Raw genomic sequence first — 20,138 nt, 5'->3', positions numbered from 1 at the left:
GAGCCTTAAGTCTAACTGATTCTCCCAAGGTCCCACACAAAATTAGAGATTAAACTAAACTCTATGACTTTGTACTCTTCATAATTTTGAATCAAACAATGTTAAAGCAAACTGAAAAATGCTGCAATTACCTCACTCTATAATGCTATCCTTTGTGCTGTCCGATAAGGTAGCCAATAGACACCTGCAGCTATTAAGCAAGCACCTGAAATGTAGCTAGTCCAAATTGAGACAGGCTCGATACAAGACAGGTTTTGAAGACTTAGTATAAAAAAAAAAGAATACAAAATATTTCATTAATTTTTTTACATTGATTGTATGTTACCATGGTATTTTGGAAATATTGGATTAATCAAAATTCATTGGACAGCACTGGTCCACACTTCTTTCCAAAGACCTCCCAATGAAATAAATGTCATAACCAAACCAAAAACCAGTATTTTCTTAGAATCTGTTGTAGTAAAACATAGTAACTATATTTGGAGATGGAGGAAATGGGTATACTGTGTCCTGAGGGACATACGTGTGTGTATATATATAATTAACACACTAATAAGCTATTCTAGTGTTCTCTAAGGATAATAAAAGATGTTTCCATCTCATTGCAAGTATGTAAGACTTTGAGTAAATCAGAAGTGAGGAGAAAGTATAACTTTCCATTAGAGTAATTTGTGATTTCCTTAGGTAGAAAAGTGAAAATATTCCTAATGTACATACAGGGTTATCAAAGTTAGCAGAGAATGCCCATAAAGCACTATGAACTTCTCAAAAAACAAAAAAAAAAAAAACAAAAAAAACCCTGCCTAATGTGTATTTATAGTTACTTATAAAAATCACATATTATAATATTGTTACAATATAGTCAGCACTTAACCTTATTTTGACTAAAGTAATAAGAGGTGCACAGTAAGGGGACCAACAATTTAAAAAGGATCACTTCAGAGAACAGTTTGGCAGTCCCACAAAAGGTTATACATAAAGTTACCCTGTGATCCAGTAATTCCACTCCTAGGTATACAACCAGAGAGAAATGAAAACACAGGAAAATGTGTAAATGAATGTTCACAACAGCATTATGCTTAATAGCTAAAAACAGAAATAATGCAATGTCTAACAACTGATGACTGGATAAACAAAATGTGGTATATCCAAACAGTGAAATATTATTCGGCCATGAAAAGGAGTGAAGCACTTATACATTATTACATGTGTGAACTTTAAAAACATTATACAACCTGAAGGAAGGCAGTCACAAAAGATCACATATTGTATAACTCCATTTACATGAAATGTCCAGAATGGGCAAATCTGAAAAGATAATGAGGGACTGGGAAATGAAGAGTGACTGCTAATGAGTTTGGGTTTCTCTTTGGAGTGATAAATATTTTTAAGATTGATTGTACTGATGGTTGCACAACTGTGTGAAAACATCAAAAGCCACTCTAATCTAAATGGGTGAACTGTATGGTATGAAAATTATGTCTCAATGAAGCTGTTAAAAAAAATTTTGCCAGAAATAAAGGAAGAAAAACGATTTTTGTCAAGCATCTAGTTCCTATTTTTTTGGATTTTGTAACTGTGGCATTTATTAAGTTTTGTCATTTATGATTTTTTCATTTTAAATATTCATCTTAGTAAAAAAAATTATCACATTACAAATAATAAACTTACTGACAACCACAAATTGTACACTTAAATGGTGATTTCTAAAGCATGTGAGTTCTCAATAAAGCTGTTAAAATTTTTTCATTAAAAAAAGGATCACAAGAATGTCTCAAGTTAACATTAAAACAGAGAATTAACAGGCCAGCCCCAGCCACTTAATAGTCCTTCAAATTATGAAACTCACTAAGAAAGCGCAAACTACCTTAGAGATTAAATGGCTTCGTGGAAAGCCAGAAATATAGTTACTACATCAACAAATGCTCAAAGTTCAGAAACACGAGATAGGAATTTGAAGATCTCAGTATAACAAAGTACAGAAGAACAACATAAAAAAAAAAATACTATTTGACCACTTTCTCTTAAAAGCTAAACTTTTTATTTAGATGCAGAATGGATTAAAAACTCTACCTAGACTCTTAAAACTGAAGGGAAGAGTCTTCTATCAAAAATCCACGGGGAGTGTTTGTGCGCGCGCGCGCTCGTGCGTGTATTTTCCCCACCCACTTTATGTAGCCTCAGCACCTCGGGAGCAGCTATATATAATGAAGCTCTTTTTCACCCTATCTTAAAATAATAAAACGCGACGGTGCCATTCCATAGCCCACCCCATCCCCCACTACCACCACCAGCAGGTGGAGGGAAAGGATACTGTAGACTAGAGGATGACAGCTTTGTATAACCCTTTGGACTTTATATGTAAGAATGCAGCTGGTGGTCTCTCAAGAAGGGGTAAACAGATTTGTGAACAAGCTGAAATAAGGGGCATCCTTTGCCTGGAAGAGGGCACACCGTGAGCCACATCTTGAATCAGCTATATCCATAGTAAAACACAGGCCGCAGGAAGGCACTGTTAGCATCACCAGGATGGCCTCTCACGTCGGGGGTGTTTTTTTCAACGGAGAAGTTGACTCCTGTAGTTCGGATATTGGGGGGAGGCAGGGTAAAGCGGGAGTCGGGAAGACCAGAAAAAATGCCTTTAAGTGGAGACGCCTCGGGCCTCGCTAAGGAAGTTCCGAGCCCCACTCGGTCGCCACACGCTCGCCTCCCCCGCCCCCCACCTCCCACCGCACTCCTTCCCGCGGCGCCAGACGCCGGTGCCGGAGCTAGAGCCGGAATCTCCGCGGCTGCCGAGTGAGGGCCGCAGCGGGGCTGGGGCAGCGCGGCAGACGCACGCTTCCTCCGCACTCGCCGCGCCCGGCCTCCCCGCCGCACCGCCCAGCCCCTCGCACCCGCGCCGGACCGGCTCCGCCGGGCAGGCCTAGGCCGCGCTGGCCGTGCCCTGGCACCTCGCGCCCCGGCGGAGGCGGACCAGGCCCGACACAAACTTCCCGGCGCCTTAGCAGAGGCGTCACGGGCGGGCTGGCCCCCAGCGCCATTCCCCCGCGGCCCGGCGGCGGCTCCCGCCCCTATTCCCCACACTCGAAGTCCCGGCGGAGATCCGCCTGAGATCCACAGTCCCCACCTCTCCGGCGTCCCCGAATTTACCTCCAAATCGCGGCCTTTGTTCTTGAAATTCTTGAGCCGTTGGTTGTCCAGTTTCTCGTTGTCCGCCATGGCCGGGCCGGTGACTCCTTCCCCCGCCCGGGCCCCGCGGGATCCGCCCCAACCACCACGCCGCACCGACACTCCCAGGAACCGGGCCGCCGCCTGAGCTGCTGTGCTCGCTGCGCCGCCGCTTCCTTCCTCCTCTCGCCTCCCTCTGCCGCGGCCTTCTCCTTCTCTCCCCGCCCGTCCCACCCCCCGCCCTAACCCCAGCGCGACCGCAGCTCCGACTAAGACAACTGCGGGGCCGGGCGGTGGCAACGGCGGCGGAATGTGCTGCCGGCTGAGAGGGGGAGGCAGCCTCGATGTGAGGGCTCCGGCACCGCGGTCACGCCCATCACCGCCAGCCCAGCTCGCCGATTGGCCAACCAGGCTCCGGTGCGCTCGACCAATCAGAAAGGATGATGGGGAGCTGGGGCGGAAGAGCGAACGAAAAGGGAAAGCGGGCGGCGCTGGGAGGAAGGGGCTAGAGGACTGAAAGGTTGGGAGGGGAGGGGCGCGGCGGGGGCAGGGCAGGGAGAGACCACCTGTCTCCAGAGCGAGGGGGAGGAAGCGAAAAAGAATTAGACTTGAGAAGAGGTGGGAAGGGGACGGAGAGGGCCGGAAGGACTTGGTTTGCTCCAGTTATAGGGTTGAGTTAAACTACATTCTTTTCTTCTCAAGTGCCGTCTCTTCTAGGCCTTTCTTTGCGCGCTCTGCTGGCTTTACTAGAGGAAGTGAGAGCTGCGCCTCGGGTCGGGACACCCCCTTGTCCCCACCTAACTGTTTCCTGGCAGAAGGTGCCTCCCGTCCCAGGGCCGGGCCTTGGGCCCTGGACTGGCTGGGGTGACTTGCGTTCAGGAGGCACAACAGAAAGCGGGAGGAGGGACCGTAGGCGGAAAAGGATAAGGACGCATTAGACCAGTCTGATTCAACCTCTCTGACCAAGTCCCCGCAACAGGTAGGAACTTGGGAAGCGCTGATGATCCTGTGAAGAAGATCACCGCCTAGGTGTTACGTCCTAGAAAGTTAAGGAAGTTACTTGGCCACAAAGTACTAAATTCAGTAAGAGGGGGACCGTGGTACCTGACACAGTAATGTAATGTTGTAATTCTGTTAAGAAAGGAAATAAAATCCAAGGGTATACATCTTCACCAGGAATATTATTGCCAGAGGAAGAAATTAGACAAGCTACAAAAGAACGTACTCATATTTCAGAAGAGGGAAAAATAATTTTAAAATATACTTAATAGCACGTCAAATGTGCAAGAAACATGAAGTAGCAGCAACTGAAGTCGGAAGGAGTGTGTGTGTGTGTGTGTGTGTGTGTGTGTGTGTGTAGAAGCTTTGGATGTGTTAAAATTTGGCGAGATAGGGGAAGAAGACCCTGATTCAGACTATTTTGGGAACTTTCATTCCTCATCCCCTTCCCTCCCACTTCCTTACTGGTATATTTTTTAGTAGAACAACATGCAGAGATAAAACGTTTAAAATGAGAATAATACTTATAAAGTCCTCAATATTTTGTACACTTTGAGTTGCCTATGCAAACAGAAGCTGTACCTGGAAATAATGCACATGAAGGTTAACTCGAATGTAAATGCAGTGCCAATTTTAAATTTAAATGATAAGCACTGGAGCACTGATATTTGAAGAATGTGTTAGGATAAGGAAATTCAGCTGAAAAGCTGGAATATGTGTGTGTTCCACCAACATGGATTTTTGTCCTGAGCAGAATTCAAGAAAACAAATTACTGGTGAATTCCCACCCTATAGTTAGAAGTTATCTTGTCAACATGTATGTATAGATGGATATTTTGTATTCTTTGGAATAAATTCCATGATAGCTCTCATGATAAAGGTGATGAAATTGTCTACGTTTATGTCTTCCTGTTTCCCAGCTACAACTGATTGTCTCTAATCATTAAACAACTTGAGATTCCCTGCAGAATACTCCTAAAATGGCATAAGATGCAATACAAACAGGAAATAACCACAACTTGTAATTTCAGTTGTTTTATTATTATTATTTGTTTAATATCTGTCCAAGGTCTGTCTTCCTCTTTAGTCAAAAAGCTCTCTGAAATCAAGGACCATATTCGTTTTATTCTCTGTATACCCAGCACCTAGTGGTACTTGGCGCTTTACATGCTGTCAGTGACTACTTGTCAAATGCAAGACCTGAATCTAAGCTACTTTGAGAGTATGTTCCACAAATTTAAAAACAGGCTAACACTTCTTGATTAAAAATGTGGCTTGAGTTGTTATTGCTTCTAATTTACACTGGGTTTCTTCTAAGAATTCTTAACTTGGTATCTTGCACATTCCAGGGTTAAGGTTCAGGGAGTAGACCAGACATAGGTTTCAGAGCAAACCTCCCCTACATGTTTAAAAGTAGTTGTGATGCACTTTGCTAAGATGAACAGTTATTCTTAATTATAATGCTTAGGTAGTCTGTTTGCTGTACTAAATTTTTCATTTGAAATTATCACTGCCCATTGCCATCCAGTTTACATGTTTGGTGTCTGTACTTCCAGTTGTTCTCAGATAGAAGAAACATAATTTATCAGAGAGGTAAAGAAGTTGTTCTGGTATTCAGTAATAGCTCTAAATGCAGATTGGCAACCTAATTGACAATACATGGTGGCTCTAACTGTAGATAGGTGATTTAAGAAATTAAACTTGGTGAACTAAGAAAGTAGTAAAATGCAGCCACCAATACCATTTTAACATAGACTATTTAACAAGTTTTTGTGTATATGAAATATAGTTATCAAACACGATAAAACCTATACAGGCATACCTCAGAGATATTGTGGGTTCGGTTCCAGGCCACTGTAATAAAGTGAGTATTGCAATAAAGGAAGTTGTAATCTTTTTGCCAGTGGAAGGTCTTGCCTTCAATTTGTAAAAAATGCAACACCTATGAAGTGAAATAAAGAGAAGCATGATAAAAAGAGGTATGCCTATATATGAGACCTGTTTTCAGACAGGATATTCAATGTCAAGTAATTTAATATCCTGACTTGTTATTACTTTGATATAGGAAAAGTCTAAAGTATTATGGAGCTAATTGCTTTCAATGTGTCATGAAATTGTCTTAGTCACTCTCTGAATAAAGAAACTTTCTTCAGCACAGATTTGTGAGAGGATTTGTGAAGCTTGACATGGAGTTTTAGTTGATCAAATGTAATTTCAAAAAGAATTATAATTGATAATTATTTCGTTTAAGCAGTTTGGAGTATTCTCATGACATATCTGTTAACTTGAAGATTGTGGAATCCTTATCTAGACTATGGATTTTATAGTTTTGATTACTGTTTGGGGAATTAGGTGTGATTTCTTGAGCAAAACTCTAAGTATTAGTTGCTGAAACAAGAAGCAATTTTACATGTTGCTAAATCTTAACTAAAGTGTAATTTTTGTTTTTTATAGTTGGACTGATCTTTTTTTTTTAGAGAAAAACATTGGACCTTTAGTTTTACAGTATTTAGTATTACAGTATACCTTTATTTTCATAGGAAACATAGTTATCAGGTATTGTGAGACTTCATTTATTCTTTATTGGAAAAAATTTTCTGACTTGCAACTTGAGGAGTCTGGAAAAAAGCACTATTTTGACTGAAATTCCTAACTGGTAAGAAATGATGATTTAAAAACCTACCTGTTAATATTAATTTAATTGAGAGAGGTGAACCACTCAGTTTTTCTTTAGCTTAGTCTTTTTAAGCTTAGTTTAAACTAATTAATTGGAGAAAAACTTATAATTCATGTGTACAAATCATTGATTATTGGTTAATATCTATTTATATTGCCACCAGGCAAACATGCATAGATTTTTCTTAAGTCTTTTTCACTTGCTCTATATTTGGGCCTAAGATATTGGAAAATGAAAGATATATATATATATATATAATATATATGTTATATATATAACATATATATTATATATGTTATATATAACATATATATGTTATATATATAACATATATAATATATATGTTATATATATAACATATATATGTTATATATATAACATATATATTATATATGTTATATATAACATATATATGTTATATATAACATATATATTATATATGTTATATATATAACATATATATTATATATACACACACATATATATACACTACTCATTTTTAATTTTTTAAATATGAATATCACAGAAGGATCCACTTAAGCCAAATAGTCAAGGAGACTGATTATATGACTTAGAGCAGTGTTTCTCAGAGTTCCCAAGAACTAGATATTAATAAGTGTTCCTTAAAAAAAGGTTTCCTTGATCTAACAATTTGAGGAACTTGGGGATGGGGGAGTAGTGAGAACTTTGAGACAGTGTAAAGTAGAACACTAGATGGAAACATGAAATCTGTGAGCCTTGAAAGATCGCAATCTTTCCTCAATTAAAAAATTTGTGTTAATAGCATCAACCAAGTATAGTGACTTACAAATGGGTGGTATTTCAAAAGTTTGATTACAGATTAGTTCTTTGACATATAAGAAAATGATCATGACTAGAGGATAGATGTTTCAGGTTAGCCTACGAAAGTTTATTTAATCTTTAAGATCCTTACATGAACAGTACCTGTATGAATAGGTACTTATATGAGTAGGTCGTAGAATCTAGTCATGTGTGACAATATTTCTATGAGGAAAATATTTGGATTTACAACGTTGGTCAGGAGGAGCACATCTCCTTTGTCGTTATTTGCATTTCTACTATTATATAACAGATAACCAGGAACTGTTAGGTGATGAAATTACATAGATTACATTGTTCCTTACACTTAGAATTCCATAGATCAGATATTCTGCAAATTCATACCTTACCTGATATGGAAGCCTGGACTACCTCTTACCAATCAGGCTCCCATGGTTTCCAGTAGCCTAAAAAGGTAAAGGGGAAGTGAGGATTCTAGGGACTAGGAAAAAAGGAACTGAGGAGTAGATGGATTATAAATCCAACCTCTTACCCCAATATTCTTACTTCAGACAAATTCCTTACCCCTATTTTTTTCTTTTACTTTTTATTTTTGAATAATTACAGATTCATAGGAGTTGGCAAAAAAAATTGTGTAAAAATATATACCCTTCACTCAGCCCCCCCCATAATCGCATCTCATATAACTATAGTACACTATCAAAACCAGGAAATTGGTATTTATGTAATCCATAGAGCTTATTCAGAGGTGAGGGAAAACATTAGAATACAAAGAATATATGAAATTATCAGGGAGTACCTATATACTGGAACTTCTTATAACTATGCTTTATGAGAAGAATTTTATAATGACAATAATAATTGTTACCACATGTTGAGTACCTACCATATTCTAGGTCTAGGTGTTTTATTTATGATAAGTATTATTATCATTTTTATTTGTATTACTACTCTTATAAATAGATAACAATTATTGAGTAACTATGTGGTAGGCAGTCTTCTAAGCAAACGATACATATTAACTCATTGAATCCTCACAACAGGTCTATTATTACTCACTTTACAGATCAGACATTTGAAGCACAGAGAGGTTTAGTGATTTGCCCAAGATCACACAGTAAATAGAAGAAGTGGCATTTGAAATGGGACTGACACCAGAGCCAGCACCCGTGATTACCATGTAGGTACATAAACTTCAGTGTTCATTTTCGATATGAGGAACCTGAGGTTCAGAGAGGCTAAGCAACTTGCTCAAGACCCTACACAATTAACAAGTGCTGGAGCCCCAGTTTGACTATCTGCAAAACCCCCACCATTTCTAGTTGACCATTACTATGGAATGAATGTTTGTATAGCCCCCCTCTACACCTCCCAACAAATTCATGTGTTAAAACTTCATATCCAGTGTGACGGAGTTTGTAGGTGGGACTTTTGGGAAGTAATTAGGTCATGAGAGTGAAACCCTCATGAATGGGATTAATGCCCATATAAAAATGGCCCCAGATAGATTCCTCGTCCTTTTGCCAAGTGAGGTTACAGTGAGAAGATGGCAGTCTTTGAGGAAGTGGGTTCTCACCAGACCCCAAATCAGCCATCACCTTGATCTTAGACTTCCCAGCCTGCAGAACTGTGAGAAATAAATTTCTATGGTTTATAAGCCACACAGTCTATAGTATTTTGTTATAGCAGCCTGAACAGACAAAACAATCATGTTACCTCCCTGGCCTATAACACATATCTCTGCTGGACTTTAGTGATATTGTGATTTACATGAAGAAATGCATATTTGGTTTTCCTCCACGGTTCCTGACACATAACACCTAAAACCTTTATAATTTCCGAAGTGATGAGTTGTATGAGCATCTTTCTTTTTCAGCTCAGAAATAGTTTCAGAATAAAATTGGATGTCTTTTGTCATTCATAACAAACCCCTTTCACCCATATCTGAGTTTATGTTAATGTGATGACTTTTGGAAAGTCCCTAAGGATAGGGAGACTTGTTGCCAGGGGAAGTAACTATTAGGGCCTTGGAACTTTCAGTCCTACCCCTCTCTGACGTCTGGGCAGGGGAGAGGAACTGGAGTTTAACTCAATAGCCAATGATCTATTCAACATGCCTCCATAATGAAACCTACATAAAAACCCAAAAAGGACAGGTTTGGAGAGCTTCTATTTAGCGAACACGTGGAGGTGCTGAGAGGATGGTGAGAATTCACCACGACATGGAAGTTCTATGCCCCTTTCCCCATTCCCTTGCCCCATGCATCTCTTTCTGGCTATTGCTGAGTTATGTCCTTTTATAATAAACCAGTAACCCAGTAAGTAATCTGTTTTGCTAAGTTCTATGAGTTGCTCTAGCAAATTCATCGAACCCCAGGAAGGGGTTATATGAACCTCCCGTTTATAACTGGTCAGTCAGAAGCACAGGTGACCACCTGAACTTGTGATTAGTGTCTGAAGTGGGGCAGGGAGCCCTTAACCTGTGGGATCTGACACTATCTCCTGGTAGTATCAAAGCTGAGTTAAATTGTAGGTTATCCAGCTGGGGTCACAGAAATCTTTGGTGTTGGAAAAAACTACTATACATTTGGAAATCGGAAGTGAGAGTAATGCTGAGTAGACAGAAAACAAGAGTATTTTTTCCTAAAGAGGCTCTAAAGAAGTCCATCTCTGAAATGCCTAAGGCAGTAGTTCTCAATTGTAGAGGCCTTTAGAACCACCTGCAAGACTTAAAACCCAAATTGGCAGACTCCATCCCCAGAATTTCTGATTTAGTAAGTGGGACACATCATCTGAAGATTCAAATTTCTAACAAGTGCTCACTTAATGTTGATGGTATTGGTTCCTGAAATATACTTTGGGACTACTAGATCTGGTCTAACATTGCATGTAAGGTGGTTTCAGCCTAAGGTAAGGACAGAGTTAAAATAAGGGTAATGAGGCATAACAGTTATACTGTGTCATGCAAAATTTCAAAGTACTGTAAATGTAACATAATGGTTATATCACTCTTACTCAAAAAATGTACCGAATAGTTAATGTTTCAGGACAGACTATAATATCTAATTCCATTTTACTTTCTGAATAGATTTATACAATATTTTCCTGGGTCCCTTTTTGCCTCTAGTTTTTTTCTTGAGTATTTTCAATTAGCATTTTCTTGACATTCTTCTAAAAGACAGGCTCCATTGAGCCTTTGAAGTCTATCCTGAGTTCTGTGTTTTTAGCTTAAATCTCACATCCTCTGGCCTCCCTTGCCTTCTCTAGCTCCTTGAAGACTCAAGCCTGACCTAGTTCTTGAGTAAATACCCAAAGAGGCAAAGTGCATCTCTATTAACTGTTTTCCCTCTGCTCCTGAATTCCAGCCCATTTGCCAGGCATTCTGGTTTCCCCCTACCAGCCTCTTGCCATGGGCCATGCCTTCACAGGTCCAGTCAGGAGTGTAGTCTCCTGCCACATCTGGACTGATCTCTTGGAACCATCTCTGATACCAACAAACAAAACAGAAATTCAGAGTTAACTTCTCTATTTTTAGTTATTCTGTTCAGGGGGATTACTTCATAAACAATGAAAAAAGAAAAACCTGTTAATTCTTAATTCTCATTTCTATCAGTGGTGCTACTCTGCCTCGATTCTTGAGCTGAAAACTGTGTTTTTGATTCTTCATCCTTTTCTCCTGTGTTCCATTATCAATCAATGGCAAATTATACTGAATAAATAGGATATCTTCCTGGTGTCTCTCATTTGCCTCCTCTCCATTCTCCCTGCTACCATCCTCTGCTCTGTTTAAGTCCTGTGAGAATTGTTTCATATTCCTGATGTTTCAGAGTTGGAAAAGAGCACAAATATTATCCAGTTCAACCACTTATTTTGTGCTTGAATTCTCACTTCAACATTCTCATCAAGTACAACACAATCATTACTGGAGAACTCGGTATTTCTTGAATCATAGCGCATTCAGTCTTCAGAGGATATCATTAGAAAGTTTTTCATGTCAAACACATGTGTGCATATATCTTTTAAAAGAAAATGTCATTGTAATATTTAAGGTGGAAGCAATTAAGTATCTATGGAGATAACAAAGGGCAAGTGCATTAAATAGAGCTCTTTTTGCATTTGCGGAAATGATAGATTCTTTCCATAATACTTTACACCTGGACTATGATTGTCCCATTTGGAAATTTGAGAATAGCAGTGTTAGTCAAACTAATGAAAATTAAATGTCACGAGTATGAGTGGTTTTAATAACTTTAATGAAGACAGAACTGATGCCCTAAGACAAATGACTTCCTTGGATAATCACATATAAGTAAGACTCTGATGTATTTATTAGTTGTTTTTCTCTATTACCGAGCATAGATTATATGTGACATATGGTACCATGTATACACATATAATTCTGGAAAATGAATTAAAAAATAGTGCAAGATTGTACATTTTAAGGCACAGAAAGTAATCTTGAAATACACAACACCTCATAGGATTTATCAACTTTCTGTTTATACTTCTGTCACTATGTTATACAAAACCCTGAAGTCTCTTGGAAAATTTCTCACATAGTTTCAACAGATTCTCCAGATGCCTATGAAGTCAAGGTCTATAGCTCCTGGTGTGTCATTTAGACTTAGTCACTACTCATTACCTTATGATGGACTTCAAAAAATTCTTTAGCAACAAATCTTTTAATGTTTTTCTCATCTCTTCCCCACTCATTTGAATCCTGGAAATCCTTGTCCTTTCACCTTTGTGCTTGTCCCAACACTCATTAGACCCCGTTAAAAGTTGCTGTCCTCATGACTAATAAAAATCAGAGCCTAGTAAGTGTTAGACTATCTTATTAAGAGCCCATTAGATATTAGAATGTCTTGTTCTCTTGCCTTTTGGCCACAACTCTAAGATCTGCCTAATCAAACCTTGGTGTTCTACATGGCAGAACATAAGCTACCATGCTGATCCCAAATTGGACTTCCCAGGTTTTTAGTTCTTATAAATAAAAGCATCAGAGGAAACATTTAACTTGTAGACAGATCGAGTCAACTAATGACTAGTAATACTATTATTGGGTTATTCAAGGACATTATAGAACTATTTATATCAGTAGAAAAATATTGATTTCTTGGTGGCCTAGAAGGGCCATTTTTTTTTCTAGAGATAGGAAATTCCTATTTATAATTTTTGTTCTTATTTTCTTATACTTCTACTTGCTACATAAAAGGAGGAAAAATTACGCACCATTTATCTATCCTGATTTATCATGAAACCTCTTTAAAAGTAGTTAAAATTTGCACAGAAATCTCTTTTGAGAGCTGCACATTTCTGTCTCCTCGTTGAATCTGTCAGTCCTCTTGGAGGCACTCTCATGGCATGCGAAGTGATCCAGGGTACACTGGCAAATTTTTAATCTTAGCATTCTTTTAGAAATAATTTAAACACACTTTGGATTGCATGTATCACAAAATATCTCACTTATTACTATACCCAAAATAACAAAGTGTGTGTGTAAGGGTGTAGACAGCAAGTATATTTCCACCCACCCATCCATATACTACCCCTTACTGTAGTATATATCCTAGCATTTACTTTGTTGTGTAATATATAGGATAGTGTAGCAAAAAACTAAGTGTATAATGTAGTACATAGATAGGGCCAGCTTCATGGACATGAAACGTATATAGCTACATAGGGCCCTACACTTAGAAAGGCCCCACACTTGGCTTAATACTCTGTCATCATCATCTTGAAATTCTTAATTTTTTAATGAGGGACTCCACAGTCTCATTTTTTGCCAGGCCTTGCAAATTATGTCGTCTGCCACGGGTAATGCAGCATATATCCTTCTAATTACCTACCCACAATTTTTTTTGGCGTATGTTCTTTCAATCTTCAAAAAAAGTTTGTGTAATATATCTTTTAAATGTAAATAACATAGGATCATACTAAGCACACTATTCTGCAACCTGATTTTTCATTTACTATTTTAGGGATATAGCTTTCTGTCATTTATCTCATTCTTTGTGATGGCTGAAGAATGCTCTTTTTTATGGATAAACCATAACATATAATCTTCTATCAATGGACATATAAAGTCTCTTGTTCTTTGCTATGACAGAATAAACATCTTTGAATATACATCTTTGTTCACTAGGATAAATTTCGAGAAGTAGAATTGCTAAGTCAAAGGGTATAGACATTTACAATATAATAAATACAACCTGATTTACTCCTCAAAAAGATTATACTAGATTATACAAACCCTAAATCCCACCAACAAATTAGAAGCGCCATTATTACCCCACATGCTAACTGAGCATAATAATTCAACTTCCTCTTTTCCAATCTGATAGTGCCTGCTATTTCTAATGGCCTTAGCCTGAGTTATTAGTGCACTAGGATATCATGGATTCTGCTAATATGAAATGGCAGCTTATTGAATCAAACTTCAGTGCACCTATCAAAGTGAGTACTTTCTAGGGAGTGATTTTACACTGGCCTTCCTAGCCAAATATTGAGCACTCTAAGTCCCCAACTTTTCTTTTAAAATAATGTCTTTGCCTTCTACATGTAACATTTAACAATGCTGCAAGTGCTCAAAGAGACCCTCAGGGACATTAATCTTACTATCTTTCTTCTTCTTAACCCCCAACTTTTAAAAACTTTTTATTTTGAAACAGTTTCAGACTTTCACTAAAGTTGTAAGAGAATAGTACAAAGAATTCCCATATACCCGTCACCCAGAGTCCCCAGATGTTAACATTTTCCCACATTTGTTTTCACATCCTCTTTTTCTGCACTCTTTCTTTGAGTGTATGTTACAAGCATGATGCCTCTTTACCCCAGATGTTTTAAGCTCATTCTCTTATATAATCACAGTATAATTACTAAGTCAGGAAAATTGGTACAAAATTGTTCTCTATAAACATTATTTAAATTTCATCAATTTTCCCCAATAACTTCCTTTTTAGAAAAAGAAGAAAAAAAATTTTTCTGGTCCAGGATTTAAACCAGAATCACACATTACATTTAGTTCCCCCAACACATACTTTTGGTTTTTTGGTCATATTTTTCTAGATAAATCCTAGGTTGTTGTTTTGGCAACCTGAATTTCAAAAATTTGGTTGGTTAGCTTTTTTTGGTTTTTATATGTTTTAAAGCAAAGTTGCTTAAAAAGGAAAAAAATATGATCCAACAGGTTAAAGAAGCATCACACTCTTACTATAGGTAATAAAAATTTGAAGCAGTAAATCATAAGCTATAAAAAAATGAGAATTTCAAAAACGTTTAAAAATGCTCTCAACTTTTAAGAAAAGTTTCTTCAGGGTCTTTCTAAAAAGAGTGTTTGCCACCTTTGCTAATGGTTCCAGGTGTTGAGAAAGTCCTATTTGATTATATACAAATAAAGTTACCTCTAAGTTCTTAGAAAGCCCAGGGAGGGGAAAAAGTGAAACAAATGTAATGAGAAATGACTAAACACCAGAGACAAGGGCATTTGTGTCTTCAGTAGGATCACAAGGAACAGCTTTCCTTTCTCTTTAATCTTTTATTAATAACTAAAATAGTGTGAGGTATGTTTATTGGATCAATTAAAGCTTTAACTATAGTTAGCTCTTGAATAGACTTCCTGAGGCACTAAAGATTTCAGATAGTGGTGATCAGCTGACCTGAGAGTTTCTGCAATTTAAAGATGAGTTCACAAAGAAAATGCAGATGGATATATTACTTATTAAACAGATTTAAAAAGTGATCACTGAGTGTCAGTGTTTTAACCACATTGAGTGAAAACTCATTATCCTATTACATTTTCTATTTTATAAATGGGAAAATGAGGCACAGAGAGGCAGAGCGATTTGTCTAAGGTCACACAGCTTATGTGACTAGGAAACTGAGGATCTCAAGGGAAAGCCTACAAGAGTGAGTGGTTTAATCCCATGAACTCTCAAAACTGAAGTGAAACCATCAGTTTCACTTTAAGGCTAGGGCCTCACACTAAGGAGAAGTGGCTGGGAGCACAACCAAAATTTAGCAGGACAGAGCCAGCAAAAAAGGAAAGAGAAGGTCCAGGCTAATACAGAGGAAGAGAACAGTCAGAAAATCTCTCAAAGACTGCTGCCATAAGTTATAAAATCTACCTGAACCAAGCTTCCTTCTTAAAGTTCAAGAAAGCTAAATTCACACAAAAAATAAGTAAAATAATAAAAGCGTTCCAGAAATATGTGCTCAAAAAAGCACATCTAAAGCATTATATTATTCCAAAATGAACTAAAATACATTAGGAAAATTAATATAGGAAATGAAAGAGCAAAATAAATTAGAATTCAAAAATGAAGTGACAGAACTCAAGACAGAATTAGAAACCAGAACACTTAGGTTCCCAGCCTGGAGCCTGACTCCAGGGTTCGAGTGCTGAGTGCCACACCACAGCCCTCCCATGGCAGCTGCCTCCAGGTTTATTAACGAAGCTGCTGAATTTTTTTTACTTTTAAAAATGGCTTTAAAATATTTTAAAATAAATATCGAGTGATTTTAGTAAAGATGATTATTTTAAATGAAATATGAAAATTGTATAATTTTGTTGTATAATTGTATAATTCTCTTACTGTTTCAGTAGAGAATTATAATTTAGATATCAGGCCCTATAGTTTCAATCCAAAGACTGTGGTGCCTTACTACATTAAATGTGATTTTGTGAAAAGCGCGTAAAAAAATCTTTTTTAGAAGCCAAAACAATAAAAATGAACTTAATAAGTGGCAGCAAATGTCACAATATATTATGGAGGCATTATACTTATGTAGAAACTTACTCAAAATTTATTAGAGCAATCTTTTGTAATGTTACATTGTATTATTGTAAATTGGAAGTTTGCCATCATAAAGGTGTAAGGAATATGTTTGAGAGAAGGGTGCTGTTAGCAGAAGAATTGAATGGTAAACTCAGAACAGTCATTCTCAGAATGGGAGAGTATGTGTAATTTAAAAATGTATGTTGAATATGACTGTTGTTTTCCTAAGACAACTCAAGAAAATTAAGCTCGATAAAATCTGTTCAGTTGGTAGTTGTTCTACCATGGGAAGGCACTATAATGGAATAGGATAAAAACCTGATATGTAGTGACATAGACCCTAATGTGTGTGCATGTATGTGAATGTGTACACTGAAGGTGGATAGGGGCACACTAGGTATATTCCAATCACTGTAATAGATTTTCCAAACTATAGTACATAGGTCAAGCCCATCATGCTCTAGTTGAAAACCACAAATCTGAAATATTAAGGCTAATTAAAGAGATATTTGGTTTATGTACAGAGATTGTGTATTCTAGCATAGACCATCCTGTAAATTTTCCTACCCCTGAAATTTTTTTGCACAAAACCATCAAGTTAAATGAATGTTGAAAAGTTGTCAAGAAAAATGGATGGCTTTGTTAGCAAGTTGTTTTTAAGTTTTACATAACTGGTTCCGTTTCTATGAACCAATGTAGAGCTGAAGAAAAAAACATCTTTGTATCAGTTGTTGATGAATATGGATGTCCTAGGTTCTGGTGTGGACTTCTTCAAAACAAGTTTAGATCTGGACTTTGGAGCCCTAAGTGGGCCTACCTCACCAAGAATGGAAATGGAAGTGACCCAAAATTCTTTGCCCACTATTCATTAATAACTTAATTTACTAGTACAACTGAGCCACAGATGAGCACAGATGGCATTAGCCAATCTATTCCAGGGCTCGTTTCCAGGGTGAATTTGGACCCTGGACTCCAGGTGGATTTTGCCTATTTTGTTTCCTAGCACCTTAACCTGAATACCGCAGCCCTTTCTTACCCAGTTAGTGGATCCTTTCATGACTTGTTCAGATTCTATGCCTTTTTAAAAAAGTATTTTCACTGCACATGGCACATTCACTGGAGCTTCGAGGTTAAGAAATAAGAGACAATTTAACTAAATTCAACCCAGACCATTTTGTTTCTTTTAACAAAAATTGTTGAGATGGGATAAAAACATTTGATTAAAAAGAAATATGAATTTTGAAGACTCCAGTTCATTTTTGGTATCATGACTCTAAGAATACAGAGAATTAACTTGTTCTTAACTATATAGAGATTCATCTTTGTTTTTACATAATATAATAAATAGAGAATTTTATAGTAAAAATATCGGTAAGTTCCAAGGAACTTTGATGAAAGCACCAACTGTCTTTAAGGAATATACAAAAAACTGCTTATGTAGTTTTTTTTTTTTTTAACTGTAGCTAACTTTTTGTTTTTAAAGTTGTGGTTTGTAATTATTGTAAGAAAATACATGCAAGTAGTAAAAATACCTACAGAAAATCAAACAATAGGAGGCTATCCAGTAAAAACCAAATTTTCCAGATCTGCTCCCTAGTCTTCTACTTCCTCTCTGAAAAAGACAACAGTTTCTGAAGCTGAAGTTGATGAGCAGGTGATGAACTAATCCTGTTGCAACTCAATCTTTGCCTTTAAAGACTTAAAAAAAAAACCAAAAAACATGTTGGGCTATAATTCTCAGCACTGTTGGAAAGAGCCACACAGCATTGGTTTCCTAAGAGTCATCATTGGTGTTGCTTACATGTAAAGTGGATACGATCCAAAGTTTATAAACGATTGCACAATAAAAATTAGAATACCCTGTTGTGGATCACTGAATAGGTACTGCTCAGGTTACAATTTAACCATGCTAAAGAAACCAAACTATGGAAACATAGGGCAATAAGTGAAACATTCATCAGAGATTTGAAACAATTTCGTTTTAATTTATAGTTTATGGAATATTCCTCCTCCCCCAATGTCACAGAATTTGAATGACTGTTTAAAGTAATTGTTACCTTTGATAGAATACAAGTTTACAAAGCAATAGATGTTTTCAAGATAGATTCACTTTCTACTTTTATAAACCTAATTGGAAATATTTACCTTTGTATTAGTCACTGTGCTCAAACACTTAACAAAAACTGAGATAATAAATCTGTGTTAAGTCACTGAGTTTATAGTAATATTGTTATGCAGCAATAGATAACAAATACATCTTGACTAAAATGCTTTTCTGACACACTTTTCCCAACCATTTATTAGTACTTTTCAGCATGAAATTTGGTCAAAGCTTTTTGAGAAAATAGATATTACAGGTTCCTCTTCCTACATATAATTATTTACCTGCCAAAAATGTCTAATCAAGTTGCCTTTTGCCTTAAGAAAACCATAAAATTGTTCCTTCTGCCCTCAGAGATCATATATATGTACATATTCAGAGTAATACCTTTTATAATTGATTCCACCAGTTTCTGTCTTAAGGAAATAGGGCTGAAGCTACTCCTTCCTTGATAAAAATCTCTCATGAATAGGACGACTCTTAGCAGAGTTAATCTAACACAATGTCATTTGTTAAGAATGTACACTCTAAAGATGTTTTTCTGGAAAAGATGTCTGAATGTTTGGTTCCATACTATGTATATTATATTGGAAGTATGAATTGAAATGTACCTGTTCTTAAAAGTGGCCAGATGTGTAGGGTAAGCTCTAGGTTAGCACCATCTGCTAGAAATATAATACAAGCCACATATTTAATTTTAAACTTTCTAGAAGCTACATTTAAAAAGTAAAAAGAAACAGGTAAAATAGATTTTAATAATAAATTTTACTCACCTCAAGATATCCAAATAGTATAATTTTAAAATGGAATCAATGTAATAAAATTAATGAGATATTTTCCATTTTTTAAAACTGTGTCTTCAAAACCCCACATATTTTTTATACTCACAGCATGTCTCAATTTAGATGAGCCATGTTTGACATGCTCAGTAACCATATGTGCCTATTGGCTAGTGTATTGGACAGTACAGCTTTAGATAGTTACATGAGCATGTTAAACTACAGACATAAAGTCATCTACATAAAATTCTACTTGAGGTGGCCAAATCCTTCTGGATTAAAAATACATATTATACAAATGCATGTAAATATAATAAGATCTGAGGCATGGATCAAAGAAGAGAGCCATACTAGGTATTACGATTAAACAGATATACAGTGGATCCTTGGCATGTGCAGATTTTACATTTGTAGTATTACCTTGCCCAAGAGTGATTCTTGTAAATTTGCTACGTTGTGAATTTAAATCAGCCTGACTATAGGGGTCATCCCTTGGCTGGTGTGTAAACCTGTCTGACCTCTCTGTGTCTGTATTTCTCTACTTACTTTGTAAACATTAATGTTCACTAAAATCCTAAAGGAGTCACTTAATTTTTACCATTTATATTTGTGGCATTTTATGGGAGAAATCACATGCATAGTGGAATATACAGACTTGAGGTCATACCCATACTAAGACTAAATCTTTCACCAATGTCAGATTTTGATGGAGCTCTGAGGGGTTTGTAAGACTAGATTGGGTTCTTCTGTCTGATTCCATTTAAGCAAAGTCTCCATGAAATTTTATGCTTCATTTGTTGAAAGTTTTCATGATAGGACATTGCAATTTTTCTTTT

General features: G+C 37.0%; 2 protein-coding genes across 7 annotated transcripts in view; one reads left to right on the top strand and one right to left on the bottom strand.

The window, feature by feature from the left end:
• The window catches only part of KPNA4 (karyopherin subunit alpha 4), a 53,564-nt gene extending 50,170 nt beyond the window's left edge, over positions 1-3,394 (bottom strand). The window contains exons 1-2 of one of the 3 annotated variants that reach the window (XM_039857428.1): positions 3,151-3,337; positions 2,439-2,576 (exon numbers count right to left, since the gene is read on the bottom strand). In XM_039857428.1, the coding sequence (XP_039713362.1) occupies positions 2,439-2,522 (84 nt within the window). In that variant the 5' untranslated portion in view covers positions 2,523-2,576; positions 3,151-3,337. Of the gene's footprint in view, positions 1-2,438; positions 2,577-3,150 lie in introns of all 3 variants that reach the window. The other 2 variants (XM_039857430.1, XM_039857429.1) reach the window with 2 other exon arrangements.
• Positions 3,395-3,549: 155 nt separating this feature from the next.
• ARL14 (ARF like GTPase 14) overlaps positions 3,550-20,138 on the top strand; it is a 59,989-nt gene continuing 43,400 nt past the window's right edge. For 2 of the 4 annotated variants that reach the window (XR_005651609.1, XM_039857433.1), the window contains exon 1: positions 3,550-4,147. The gene's annotated coding sequence lies outside the window, so the exon portion shown is untranslated. Of the gene's footprint in view, positions 4,148-6,707; positions 7,069-8,711; positions 18,182-20,138 lie in introns of those variants that run through there. The other 2 variants (XR_005651610.1, XR_005651608.1) reach the window with 2 other exon arrangements.

The sequence above is a fragment of the Pteropus medius genome, unplaced genomic scaffold (genome assembly GCF_902729225.1).
Source record: "Pteropus medius unplaced genomic scaffold, Ma_sr-lr_union100, whole genome shotgun sequence".
Classification (NCBI taxonomy): domain Eukaryota; kingdom Metazoa; phylum Chordata; class Mammalia; order Chiroptera; family Pteropodidae; genus Pteropus; species Pteropus medius.
This window is presented reverse-complemented; position numbering and strand designations above follow the sequence as displayed.